Genomic DNA, 14,074 nt, shown 5'->3' on the forward strand with positions numbered 1-14,074 from the left:
GAATCCCTTAGTAGCTGAGGAACCTTGAGCAAGAATGACAGAAATGTTGGACCTTGGTTTTCTCACCTGGGAAATGGGGACAGAGAAGCCAGACCTACAGAATCTGCTGGGTGGATGGGAGGCAACGTGAATGAAAGTGCTTTGTAAAAAAAAAAAAAAAAAAAGGTCATACCTGGGGAGGAATTACCCTTCAGGGGTGGATTCAGAGCCACAGGTGGGACCAGATAACCATAGGCACCGGTCACCCTGCTCTCGTTCCCACACCTGTTTATTCCACTCTGTTGGGTGCTTCCAGGCTGCACCTTTTTCAGGGTCTAAGACACCTGCTACTTGGGTTGTCTCAGAATTTTAACTGGACTTTTTTATATGAAAAGATCTAAAGTCTCCTGAGTTTCCCACTTTAAAGAATGACATAAGGAGCCCGACTCAACAGAGCTCTGACTCTGAAAGAAAAACCATTCCCCTGCCCCCAGCCAGCCCCCAGGTAACCATCTTCCACTGACTCCGCAATCAGTAGATCAGGCTCAGTGACTGCCCGCCCCCTCCCCCTACCCCGCCCCACTTTCCCTAAAGCATCTTTGGGGTGTGTGTCACCCTGTACTCCCAGTGAAAATGATGTGGCCTCCTTTTTTCCCCGAAGATTCTGCAACAGGGCCTCTCACAGTCAGAACAAGAACCCACAAATCTAGATTTCCGAGAGTATAAGAAACTGATAACCACGAAGAGAAATTCCAAATAGATGCCACCGACTAACCAAGCTATAAACCACCTCTCTGAATGAGCCAACACTAACCAGCAAGCACCACCAGAGGGCAGCACTCATGAGTGTGTATCAGAATTCAACCTAGAAATTCTTGGCAAAAGCCAATCTGCTCCCTCAGCTCAGAATATGATGAGTGACCTCAACCTGAGTGACCGGAGAGCTGTGTCCTGGGTTCCATGCTGCCCTCAAGAAGAGAGACAAAGGGAGTTTTCAGGGCCCACTCCCCCTCACTCAAGAACCCCCGGTCTACACTGGGTGGGATTCCCACAGAACGGCTTTGAAGGTATCTGTGAACACCGCAGAGACAGCTGTCTGTCAGATGGCCTTTGGACACTGACCTGGCTCTGCGAGGAGGATCCTGCAGAGGATCCTGCAGTGGAGACACACAGCTGGCCTTGCTGGCTTCCTATCCTCAGTCCCCGAGGAAGGTCCTGGGAGCCACAGGTAGCTCCTGGGCGTCATGTCCCTAACAGGGCAAGACCCGAACGTGGCCTCTATAGACTCATCTGGTTCCTATGCAGAAGCCACTTACTATGACACCCACCGCTCTGGGCCCTCTGAGCACCAGAAGCCAGAAGAATGTCCCAGAACACACATAAATCAAACCCAGGTCAACTGGAGTGAAAACCATGAAGATTTGTGCTCATGATCCCCCCAGAGCTTCTATCCACGGACTTCATAACAGCAACAAATATCCCCAAAGCTCCCTGATCAAGGTCCAGCACTGACCAGGGCAAAAAAGAGAGGTAAGATCTATGTACCACTCCCTTGCCCCCCAAACTCAGCCTGGCTGCTTGTGCGTGTTTTGGTTTTACAGTGTCTGACCCAAAAAGCAACATCCTGTCTGATTTGGTGGACTGGAGATTTCTTCTGTGGCCCAAAGTACCAGCCAGCACAGTAGGGAGTTCTGCCTGAAACACAGACCTCAGCCCCAGCTGGCTCCCATAACTGGGGGAGACTTCCTCGAAACTAACAGAGGTTCAACAGAAGTCATTTTTCCTGTTCCCGCCTCTCCTCTTCTCCCACGAGGCTTAGCAATCCAAAAGCCCACAGCCCTCGGGCCAGGTGAACAGAAGGTGAAAGAAAACCAGGTCACTAAATCAGTGGTAACTTGGAAAAGAGGAAGAAGAGGGGTCGGAGAGGAATCCCAAGACAGTGTCCAGGGTGGCCTTTGGCCTGAACGCTGGCGCTGCAGGTTCCTCCTCGGGGCCAGGTTCAGATGGCCAGCCAGTGTTGCAACTGCAGAGAGAGACAGCAAGGCCAGGGTCAGGGTGGGCAGGGACCGAGGGACGAGGGCTGCTGTTCACAGCAGGACACACAGACGGGGCGGAAAGCACAGCCGCTCCCTTCAAAGACCTGGAGAACACCTGGGAGGGTTCCCTAACTGTCACATGGGGACTGCCCTGGTGGTTTGTCCGCTGGCTAAGAATCCAGCAGCCAATGCAGGGGACATGGGTTCAATCCCTAGTCCGGGAAGATTCCACATGCTGCAGGGCAACTATGCCCATGCGCCACAGCTACCGAGATCTAGAGCCCACATGCTGCCACTGAAGCCCGTGCTCTGCAACAAGAAAAGCCGCTGCAGTGAGAAACCCAAGCGCCCCAGCCAGAGAGCAGCCCCCGCCTGCTGCAATGAGAGAAAGCCCGCACAGCAATGAAGACCAAGCACAGCCAAAAATAAATACAATAAAACAGAGAAAAATCAAATTTTCACTGAGACCCAGAAAGGGCAAAGGACACTTTGCAAAGTCACACAGTCAATCTGAAGCAGGGGAATCACAGGGAAACTCCCCAACCCCCACCCCCACATTTTGAAAGGGAAAACAGTAGGGCTTAGATCACCAAGTTACTGATGTACTTGCAGAGCTTCCTTCAAGATAAGCAAGCCTCAACCTAATCTGGGGATACTCCACGGTCACAACTCAAAGAGGGAGAACAGAGTTGAGGAAATTGGGGCATCCGGTACCTCAGGACCAAGGAGCAGAGGGGCAGGCGGAAGCTGGTAGTGGGCAGAAGACAGGCCCCTTTTCCTCCAATCCTAATATCATACCCCGAGGCGCTCTGGGGTTTCTGGTGTGTATGGTGTGTGGTCCTGCCTTAGCACAGCAGGGAGCAGTGGGTCCCCACCCCTCAGCCCCCGCCAGAACGGTCCAAGCTGCACCTACTTGGAACTGCCTGATGTCCCTCTGGGCCACCAGGTGATGCTCGCTCTCTGGAGTTATGCCATAGGCCAGTCTCTGTGAGGATGGAGAAGTGGAGGAGGCCTCAGCTTGGCCCAGGGACACCCTTCCAGCAGCCCAGAGCACACCCCACATCAGGGCCACCTGCTGCTTGTCCCTACAGGCCCACATGGACAGCAGGAGAGGTTTGTACAAGACGCTCTCCACCCTGCTTTATGGAGCTGGTCAGTTCACTCTGAGATATGCATTCGGTGAATGCTTACTGAGCCAGTGACTGCTGTCACACACTGGCCTTGGCCCTGGGGGTCCAGGGCTGAAGGACACCCACACGCTCTGCTTTGGGGGAGCTTACAGCTCACAGAAGGGGCTGACACTGAACAAACACACACACAGGCACTTTTACAACCACGACCAGAGGCAGTACTGCAGACAAGCTCAGAGCACAGAGAGAAAACAGTGACAGAACCTCAGTCCTGCCTGGGGACCTGGGCCACCTTCTTAGGGGGCTAGACACAGGGTGGACTCAGGGAATGGGTCTGGAATCAATATCTGATCACTAGGTGGGGGGACCTCAAAGTGTGAAGAATAAAAGTACTCAAAGTAGGTCCTGGTTCCACGTCCAGGATGAGCTCACTGAACACGGTCCTCCCAGGGGCCCAGAAGTTCCAGGACCGTAGGATTTCATGAACAGGAGACATGTCTCAAGGGGGTGGGGGTGGACACAGCCCTGCCTGGGACCCTCTTCCCGAAGTTCCTGTACGGCTCGCTCTTTTAGGTCCTCCTGTGTGTATCTGTCCTTTCATGAGAACGTGAGTCCAGGGGAGTGTGTCTAATGCCAAGAATACGGTCTGCCCTGTGCAGATTCTCAGTAAGTATGAGTAAAGACCGTGGGTAAAGAAGGAATAAAATCAGAAGGACATGAGGAAAAGACTGTCACCATTATTTATAAAGAAAGGGCATTAAACCGAAGAATAAGGCAGACGTAATTTCAGTTAAAATTCTTTGGTTCCCAAATACCTGATTATATGTATCTGCAATGCACACAGCTCAAAGAAGAAATGTCCTTTGGAAATCTCTGGTTTAGGCTGATCAGGTATCAGGTTCAGGAAAAAGGCAGATGAAATCCAAAATACAAGGTCATAGTGAATACAGATAGGGAGAGTGGGAGACAGCTAGAGTTATGACAGACCTTAGGAGATGGGACTCAGGAGTGGGCATAGTTAATGCAGACTAATTCCTCCCTAAGGGACTGGAGGGCTGAGCTCATCAAGGTGACAATGGTGGGAGCAGCGTGTGAGCACGCACGTATGACAGACGACATAACTGCAGGCATCACGCACTGGCAACCTACGGTGTGCCAGGCCCCGGGCTAAGCATTCCCTTTCTCCGCTCAAGGCCCACCTGATTATCCCAGGGTATAAAAGTGGAACCTGAGGCTTAGGGGTAAATAACACGGCCAACATGGTGGGTCCGTCTGACTCTAGAGTCTGTGTCCTGTCTGTCTCTCTTTTTTAAAGATTTATTTTATTGAAGTATAGTTGATTTACAATGCTATGCAAGTTTCTGCTATACATCAAAGTGACTCAGCTATGTGTATTCTTTTTTTCGTGGTGTGTGTTTTTTTTAAATTTTTACAATGTTGTGTTGGGCCATACAACCATGTGAATCAACCACAATCACACATACATCGCCCCCCTTTCCTTCCTGTCTGTCTCTCACCCCAGCAGGAATGAGTTGGGATGTGCCTTCTCCTGCTCTCCCCACCCTCCCAGCTGTCCCCCACCCTGCCCCGCTGTCCCCCACTCTGCCCTGGGCTGGTTCAGAGCTCACCTCTCGAATGGAGCCCCGGGTGCTGAAGAACTTGTAGACGATGTAGGCGGGCACCAGAACCATGGAGGAGCCCGCGATGCCCCATCCGACCCAGTTGGCCCAGAGTGGGAAGATGTAGTCATCGTAAGTGAGTGGCTTGAAATTGATGATACTCACAATCACCACAAACTGGGGGAGGAAAGGATACAAGGATGAAGGAGAAGAGAGACAAGGAGAGAGAGGGGAGGAGGTGGGGGGGAGGGAGAGAGGCAGAGAGGGATCAGAGAGAAGTGAGGACCAATGCATGAGACGGATGCAGGGGATGGAGGGAAAGAGAGAAAGGATTCAAGGAAGGATGGATAATGAAAAGGAGACAAAGAAACAGGAGCAATACAAGTGGAAGACTAGAAAGGTGACCCTGGAGCTGGGCTGAGGGGTGGCACACACAGCCCCCACCCCAGACCTGGCTCCAGGCTGGACACCCTGCTCACACGGAAGCCTCCTTGGAATCAACAGGGCAGGCGGAGCCTCCTGAGCAGGTCTCTGCATCCCAACCTCCTCCCCTTAGAAGCAAAGATCCCCACCTCCACCCTCACCCCAGGACGCTCCTACCACACACTACGCACCAGGAGGAAGGCAGGGCTGACAAACTTCCAGCAGAGTCTCCAGTACAGGCCAGGCTTGAACCCCATCATCTGCTGGATGTCGTTGCTGAACCTGTCCACTCCTGCGTACACACAGGCAGGCCTGTCACTGAGGCCCCTGCAGAGCCCGGGGCCACCCACTCCCCTCTGCTGCCTCCCTGGAGGGGCTGCCCCCAGGTGGAGAGCAGAAAGCGGGGGCAAGCAGGGGCACCCTGGCTTATAGCAGACCTGGGGATGGGCACTTGGCTGGTTCAGAACAGGTGAGAACACACTCAAGGGTAGCATCCCCTTGTGTGAGTAACCCCAATTCACTTTTTAGAAGGAAAACCAGGGCCTGGGGAGGGGACACTTGTCCCTGTTACACAGCCAGGGTGGCCTGATCCCAAAGCCCAGCTCTTTCCTCTTGCTTCCTGAATCTTAAAACAGTGATGACTGTGGGTACAGAGGCTTCCCCGACTTTAATCTGGTAGAAGGGACCAGACTCTTTCTGGTGAGCAGAAAAGAGTGAGAATAGGATAAACACGTTAATTGTGACACACTGGGGACTTTCCCTGTGGCGCTAGGGGTAAAGAACCCGCCTGCCGGTGCAGGAGACATGAGACGCAGGTTCAATCCTTCATTCAGAAAGATCCCCTGAAGGAAGGCATGACAACCCACTCTAGTATTCTTGCCTGGAGAATCCCACAGGCAGCGGAGCCTGGTGGGCTAAAGTCTGCTAAACTTGGTAGAAAGTGAAATGTGCTGTCATTCGTTTTTTCCCCGCGCATGTGTGCTACGTCACTTCAGTCGTGTCCGACTCTGTGCGACCCCATAGACGGCAGCCCACCAGGCTCCCCCGTCCCTGGGATTCTCCAGGCAAGAACACTGGAGTGGGTTGCCATTTCCTTCTCCAATGCATGAAAGTGAAAAGTGAAAGTGAAGTTGCTCAGTGTCCAACCCTCAGCGATCCCATGGACTTCAGCCTACCAGGCTCCTCTGTCCATGGGATTTTCCAGGCAGGAGTACTGGAGTGTGGTGCCATTGCCTTCTCCGGGGCTAAAGTCTACAGGGTTGCAAAGAGTCGGACACGACTGAAGCGACTTAGCACACATGCGCGGGGGAAAAAGCGAATGACAGCACGTTTCACTTTCTACCAAGTTCTCCCCGTTCAGCTCCAGAATAAGGTTGCCAGAGAAAATACAGGACACTCAGTTGCATTTGATTTTCAGAGACAACAATATTAAATTTTAGTTTAAGAAATTTCATGCAGTATTTGGGGCATACAATAAAAAAAATTACCCATTATCTGAAATTCAAGTTTAACAAGGCATCTTGTATCCTGGATTGACTAAATCTGGCAGCCCTACTCTAGAATGAATGGCATGGCTCAGGGAGCAGCAGTTATCTCCGAATTCCTCTCTTAACAGCTGACACTGATGCCTCTGGGGCCTTTGCCACCTCTTGTTAAAGGGAGTTCATGCAAAGATGAGTTGAGAGCTAAGACCAATATAAGCCACTTATACAACTCTGAGATCAGCCAGTGACAGCCCTGGAAATGAAAATCCCCTTTTCCTGACCAGGTGAGAAAGGTCTCCAGAAGCCCAGGGGGCCGAGGCTTTTCCACACACACTCAGGGCCCAGCACCTACCATAAAACCAGGAGACGCCGATGGCTTCCATGAGCACAGCAAAAAGAATGGAGGTCCCCGCCGCAAACGTGTCCAACAGGGTCAGCACATATATTCCACCCTGGGGCATGGACAGAGAGAGCCTGAGGCCTTCATGGCTAGAAATAGCGATCAACTGTTACATCCATCAAATTGAGCTCTCCCCTGTCCAGCTCACTTGGAACTCACCCCTACCCCATACTCAAGTAATGAGGTTTAGGGTGCTACTGTGTTGCTGCTACATATTCTAACAAAGACCTTCTGGGGTCACTGAGTCTGGGGGTGGGGACTTCAGCCAGTAAATAGCAAGCTGGGAGACTTGCAGGATTCAATCCCTGGTCAGGGAACTAAATCCTGCATGACACAACAGAAAGATCTCACATGCCTCAGAAGATGGAAGATCCTACGTGCCACAGCGAAGACACAGTACAGCCAAATAAATAAATAAATCATTAGTATTAAGGAAAAAAAGCAAGATGGATTTTATCAATGAAAAAAATGTTGCCTTCCATGAAAGTAACAAAGGATGCTGCAGCCATCAAGCCATCACATTACAGCTGCCCTGAAGGTGAGCCCTGAGGGAATTCAGGATAGAAACAGGATGCCTGCCATATAGCAACCAACTGCTGCAGTCACCCACTGCGGGGGCACTCAGCTTGAAGAAGTGTGGATACTGGCCCCCAGACAGCAGAGGTGTATATCAAAGGAATGATTTCAATGAGCCCAGACTCTTGCATCTTCCTATAGACAGAAAAGCCCTAAACTCCTTAATTTGAGATGTTTGGTTTTCTTTAATTAACGGTAATCTTTTGATGTTCCAACTTCCTTGTTCTTTGTTGCAAAAACTCATATATTCTTGAGGCAGGAGATAGATGGGCTCCAGCTTTGACATTTACAACTGGCCCCCTGTTCACACTTACTGGAGTGATAAAAAGACAGACTCCAGGCCAGACACTCACTACCAGCCCTGTGTTTACATTTCCTGAAGCAAGAGACTAATGGGCTCTGGGCTACATGTTTAGGACCAAAGGCCTGCCTACATTTTGAGATCCGCATTTCGATATGACAATAGGAATACGGTGGTTAACCGGGCATTGGGTATTTTATTGGCATGAACAGTGAGGGGCTGCTGCTGCTAAGTTGCTTCAGTCATGTCCGACTGTACGACCCCAGAGACGGCAGCCCACCAGGCTCCCCTGCTCCTGGGATTCTCCAGGCAAGAACACTGGAGTGGGTTGCCATTTCCTTCTCCAATGCGTGAAAGTGAAGTCGCTCAGTCGTGTCCCACTCTTCGCGACCCCATGGACTGCAGCCTACCAGGCTCCTCCGTCCATGGGATTTTCCAGGCAAGAGTACTGGAGTGGGGTGCCATTGCCTTCTCCGAGAGAGGGGCTAAACTCTGTTAAGAGAGCAAGAGGTCATACGTTTTCCATCCTTGGGCCAGGGAGACACTGCTACTGCTGCTGCTAAGTCACTTCAGTCGTGTCTGACTCTGTGTGACCCCATAGATGGCAGCCCACCAGGCTCCCTCATCCCTGGAATTCTCCAGGTAACAACACTGGAGTGGGTTGCCATTTCCTTCTCCAATGCATGAAAGTGAAAAGTGAAAGTGCAGTCACTCAGTCGTGTCTGACCCTCAGCAACCCCATGGACTGAAGCCTTCCAGGCTCCTCCGTCCATGAGATTTTCCAGGCAGGAGTACTGGAGTGGGGTGCCATTGCCTTCTCCGAGGGACACTACACATGTGCAAAAGGCTTCTTGGGGTCAAAAATGCAGGGAATGCCAGGCCATAATAATGCCAGACCCCCTCCATATGCCTCTGCGACGAAATCCATCTTGACTCAGAAATGTGTGCACACCCAGGAAAGGGTCCTGACTGGCCAAGAAGAAGATAAAGACCTGGAAGAGTTCCCCTTTAACAAGGATTTAAACTTTCCAAAGGCTTGACTCTAACAACTCTGAGTTCACTCATGCATCTTCCCATATGCACTCTGCTTTTCTAATATATACTTTACTTTCCTCTATACATTCCGTCTCCTTGTCTGATTTTTCCTTACAAGGCAGCCAAGGACTAGGGATGGAGATTCTAGTCACCGGCCCCTGTGGTCTAATGGTTAGGATTCCTTTCCACCCAGGCAACCAGGGTTTGTTTCTAGTCAGGGAACTAAGGTCTTGTTTCCAGCCACTGCTTATTGCAAGCTACTGCTTACTGATGCGTGCATCCAAAATCATCCTGGCTCCTCCCTGACCTCGTCGGAACAGCCCCTCAGAGCGATCTGAGATGCTGTGCCAAGCTTAGGGCTTCCTTAGTGTTCAGATGGTAAAGAATCTGCCTGCAGAGCAGGAGACCCTGGTTAGATCACTGGGTCATTGAAGATCCCCTGGAGAAAGGAATGGCTATCTGCTTCAGTATTTTTGCCTGGAGAATTCCAAGGAAAGAGAAGCCTGGCGGGCAACAGTCCACGGAGTCGCAAAGAATCAGACACAACTGAGCAACTAACACTTTCAGGCTAAGTCCTCAGTTTGGTTCACCAAATAAAACCGATTTCTCAACTTTCAGGTTGTGTACTTTTTTTCAGTTGACAGTTTAAAATGGCCCTTTGCTGCTCCCCACCCCCAAACCAATAAACAGGTTTGCCTGGATGTCCTCAGGCTTAGAGGGGATAGACAACAATGGGATATAATCCTAGAGGACTGGACCACAGAGTTCAGGATACCAGGTACTGCCATGGTCCCCCTAGTCCTACCTTCTGTTTCAAGTCTGGGAATATCTGGCTGGATTGAAATGCAGCCTCACAAGCCCCAGGTGACCCAGAGGTAAGCCCCCCTCACCTTGGTTATACAAAACAGAGCCAGAAGGAAGGTTCCAAAGGAGACAGCAAACGTGAAGAGTTTCCGGTGTCGCTTCAGAACCTGGAAGTCATCAGCCAGGCCCGTGATGACCGCCTCCATGCCTCCCATCTGGAGGGGACCGGGCAGGGTGGGATGCAGAGGTGAATGAAAATTGTGGCCCGCCATATCAGCAAACAAAGGATGCTCCAGCCATCAGCTCCCAACCAAAGGTACACCCTGAGGGGACTCAGGATGGGAAAAAAACAGGATACTGGCCCTAGATGGCTAAGATACATATTAAATGATTTCAGTGAGCCCAGACTCTTGCATCTTTCCCTTAAAGAAAAGCATTAAATTTGTTAACTTGAGATGTTTGGTTTTCTTCAGTTAACACTGACCCCCTGGTTTTTGTTGCAAAACTCCTATATATGCTAGCTCCTCCCTTACCTCTTCAGAGCAGCCTCAGAGCAATCTGATAGGCTGCTGCCCAGGCTTGAAAATTTGCCAAATAGACCATAGGAAATTTGCCAAATAGACCATAATTATCAACTTTAAGGCTGTGTAAATTTTTTCAGTCCCTGGGGTCCAGGGAGTCCAGTCTCAGGTACCCAGCTCCCTCGGACCTCCTAGCAGCCCTGGACTCACGCACCCCAAGAGATTTCTAGAGAAACTGGCAGGTTCAGCTTTCTCCCTATCCTCTCACCCTACTTCTGCCCTGTTGTCAACCAAGCTCAGAACTCAGAAACCGTGTGAGAGGGGGCCAAGAGTTAACTCCTATCTCCCCCTATCAACAGGGTCTTGACTCCTGTCCACTCACTCAGCCTGAGTGGATGCTGATGAAATACCACGGGAAGAATGGTTGGTGAGAGAACAGAAGTTATGAAACTCCGAATTCAGTTTCCCCGTCTGTAAAAGGAGAATACTGGGCTGGCTTATCCCAGGTCCCTTCTAATATAAATTTCCACAGTGCCAAGGGGTTTCTCCTAGTTTCTGGCAGGTGGCTCAGTGATAAAAAGAAAAGGAGGGCACAGCAACCCACTCCAGTATTCTTGCCTGGAGAATTCCGTGGACAGAGAAGGCTGGAGGGCTATAGTCCATGGAGTTGCAGAGAGTTAGACACAAGTGAGCACACACACCGTCAGCGTTGACTTTCTGAGTACTGATTTCTTTGTTTGCATTTAAATAGGGCCTTATGGAAACAACTACTGATCAGGGATTTGAATGGGGGAAAACTTGAGACTTAGTAGTGTGTGTGTATTTGGGGAGGGAGGGTCAGAGTCTAGTGGTGTCTGTGGGCAGAGGTAATCTGAACAAGGTCACTCACCGAGCTGTCAATTCCCAGAGCCAGGAGCATGATGAAGAACACAATGGCCCAGAATGTGGATCCCGAGAGGGTAGAAATGGCTTCTGGGTACAGGATGAAGACTAGGCCAGCTCCTGGAAGAAACATCAAGGACCTCATCAATGGCTGGGGCTGTGGGTCTGAGCTGCAGATGACAGGGGAGCATTTTGAGTCCCAATAAGCCCTAGTCCAGCCCCATCATATTTGGTCAGTCATGTGTGGATAGAGCAAACCAAAGTTCTAAAGATGATGGACAGGGACTTCTCTGGTGGTCCAGTGGTTAAGATGCTACACTTCCAACGAAAGGGCTGTGAGTTCGATACCTGGTCGGGGAACTAAGAACTTATATGCCATGTGGTGAGGCCAAGAAAGTAAATAAATAAATATGACTGATGAAGCCAGATCCAAAATAAGGCTGCAAAGAAGGTGGGGTCATCTTAACACAGCTCTTGAATGCATAGGTGAGAAGCTGAGAGGCGCTTGGGAGCCATGGAAAATTTGTTGACGAAGAAAGCTAGTGACTTGATTTCCCAAGAGTTTGATATCAGTTTCATATCACCAGAATGCCAAGGGTTCGATCCCTGGGTTAGAAAGATCCTCTGGAGAAGGAAATGGCAATCCACTTCAATATTCTTGCCTGGAGAATTCCATGGACAATGGAGCCTGGTGGGCTACAGTCCGTGAGGTCCCAAAGAGTCAGACACGATTGAATGACTAAGCAGGTACACATGTGCCAAGGAGGTTGACCTTAAACAGCCAAGCCCGAGAGCCGTACCTCTCCTGGACAGCTACGGGTCTCAAACCCCACCTCCTACACCTCGTGAGGGATCCTCTTACTCTCAAAAGTTTGTGAGTTTTCAGAGTTCATCAGAGGCAGCCCCTGCCCAGGTCTCAGCCTATCTGTGGCCATAAAAATACGAGAAGGAAGAAAGAAAGAATATGAGAAGCTGTGGGGAAGCATAGGCTCTACTATAGGACTGGTCAGGGTTCAGTTGCTAGCATCATGCCTCACTAGCTGGGTGACCTGGAACAACTTTAATAGACTGAATTTCAGCTTTCTAATCTTTAAAATGGGTCTATTAAGACTTGCCTGGCAGCACTGCCAGAACTAAGCCAAGATATATCAAGTGCTTAGCCCAGGGGCTGGTACAGAGTAGGTGCTCCAAAAACCTATCTGGCCTGGCCTGATTCAGAAGATTCTGCCTGGAATTTCTTCTGATGGCCTCAAAGAAAGTCCATCCAGCAGCAGCAGGGAAGGCCCCACGTCCAGCTCCCCTTGGTCCTGCAGCCACAGGAGAACTGCACAGCTGAGAAGAAGGTGAGTTTCTCAGCCCCTTCCTTCTCAGTGGGCAGGACTACCCACCCACCTTCAGTGGCAACATCCTCAATGTTGACCTTGTGTTCATGGGCCATGTAACCAAGGATGGAGAAGATGGCGAACCCGGAGATGAAGCTGGTGACACAGTTGATGGTGCTGGTCAGCAGGGCATCCCTGGGGAAAAGCAGCACTGTTAATTCAAGTTGTCTGACTCTCCACAACCCTCTAATGGGCCATCTATGGAATCCACCGCTTTGAATGCCATCCCCCTCTTCAGTTTGCTGATGCCATCCAGACCCCAGTGCCCCACCATCCCTGGGTCAGAGCCTGTGGATGTAGGAAATAGGTCAACAACTGCTGGATAAAACACTCTGATACCACAAACTGCTATCAAACTCTTGTTGGGAGACTGAATCACCAGTCTCCTTCTTCAACAAACTTTCCGTGGCTCCCCAGTGCCTCTCAACTTCTCACCCAGGCATTAAAGAGCTTTGCTAAGATGACCTCACCTTCTTCCCAGCCTTCTTTCATTAGACTCTCTAACACGCACTCTCTGAGCAAGCCAGTGAATCTGCTGGTTCACAAACATACCACCTCTCCTGGCTCTGCTCATGCTGTTTGTGATCCACGCACTCCATGTCTGCCTATCCCAACCCTAACTCTCTACCAAGGCTCACCTCAAGTGCACCCTCTATGCTCTCAGTGATCCTCTATCAGAAGGCTGATTGCCCCATTTCCTTAGCCTCCCCACAGCCTGTCTCACTGGCATGCATTCATCCTACTCTGCCTTGTATCAGGGATTCTGTCTTAAGCCTTTGACAGAGAGTGATGAAGCAGCCCCATCTGTGCCCCTGTCTGAAGCCTTCACAGCACTGGGCCAGCAGGAGGCAGCATTAAATGCTTACAGAGCCAGCTGATCTAGAGCACCGTCTTCTGACTCTCCTACCCTGAGCAGGCTTTTTATTCTTCCCTGTGGTCTTAAGTTCTGACCCTGCCAGGGCCCTCACCCCTCAAGCAACCAGCCTGGATACTCCGCCCTTGTCTGCCCCCCACGCGTCAGACGGACAGGGGGCAGTGCTGGTTGCTCTGAAAGCCACAGTGTCCCTCTGTCACAGCTCTGCACTCCCATGATTTCCCAGGGTTAGTGGCCTCAACTATCCCAGTTCCTCAGCTTGCACTGCTTAAGTGTCCTGAAGTGACATATGTTCACCAGGACCCCCATAGGCCATGTCAGAGTTCATAGAACATCCAGGATGGTCTTTACTCTGCCTCATTTCACAGGGAACTAAACCCAAGAAGAAAATCTGACTTGTTCCAGACGAGAACCCTCTTTTCTACCCCTGTGAGGGTCCCTAGGATTTAGAGCTTTCTGGAATCCCAGGAAGGATCTTACCTGTAGCAGTTATTGTCAAATTTGTTGTAACTAGCAAATGCAATCAAGACTCCAAATCCAGCCCCCAAGGAAAAGAATATCTGAGTTGCAGCATCAATCCACACCTGAAATGGGCAGATAAAGGCCATCACCCTCTGCTCCCAGAGAA

The 14,074-nt window shown here is 50.6% G+C and overlaps 1 protein-coding gene across 5 annotated transcripts in view; it reads right to left on the minus strand.

The window, feature by feature from the left end:
- SLC6A2 (solute carrier family 6 member 2) overlaps positions 1–14,074 on the minus strand; it is a 50,932-nt gene that overhangs the window by 9,959 nt on the left and 26,899 nt on the right. For 2 of the 5 annotated variants that reach the window (XM_027516531.1, XM_027516533.1), the window contains exons 7-13: positions 13,927–14,030; positions 12,583–12,707; positions 11,198–11,310; positions 9,874–10,002; positions 7,024–7,123; positions 5,379–5,479; positions 4,774–4,941 (exon numbers count right to left, since the gene is read on the minus strand). In XM_027516531.1, the coding sequence (XP_027372332.1) occupies positions 4,774–4,941; positions 5,379–5,479; positions 7,024–7,123; positions 9,874–10,002; positions 11,198–11,310; positions 12,583–12,707; positions 13,927–14,030 (840 nt within the window). Of the gene's footprint in view, positions 1–557; positions 2,003–2,928; positions 3,001–4,773; positions 4,942–5,378; positions 5,480–7,023; positions 7,124–9,873; positions 10,003–11,197; positions 11,311–12,582; positions 12,708–13,926; positions 14,031–14,074 lie in introns of those variants that run through there. The other 3 variants (XM_027516532.1, XM_027516530.1, XM_027516534.1) reach the window with 3 other exon arrangements.

This window comes from Bos indicus x Bos taurus, chromosome 18, assembly GCF_003369695.1.
Source record: "Bos indicus x Bos taurus breed Angus x Brahman F1 hybrid chromosome 18, Bos_hybrid_MaternalHap_v2.0, whole genome shotgun sequence".
Lineage (NCBI taxonomy): Eukaryota > Metazoa > Chordata > Mammalia > Artiodactyla > Bovidae > Bos > Bos indicus x Bos taurus.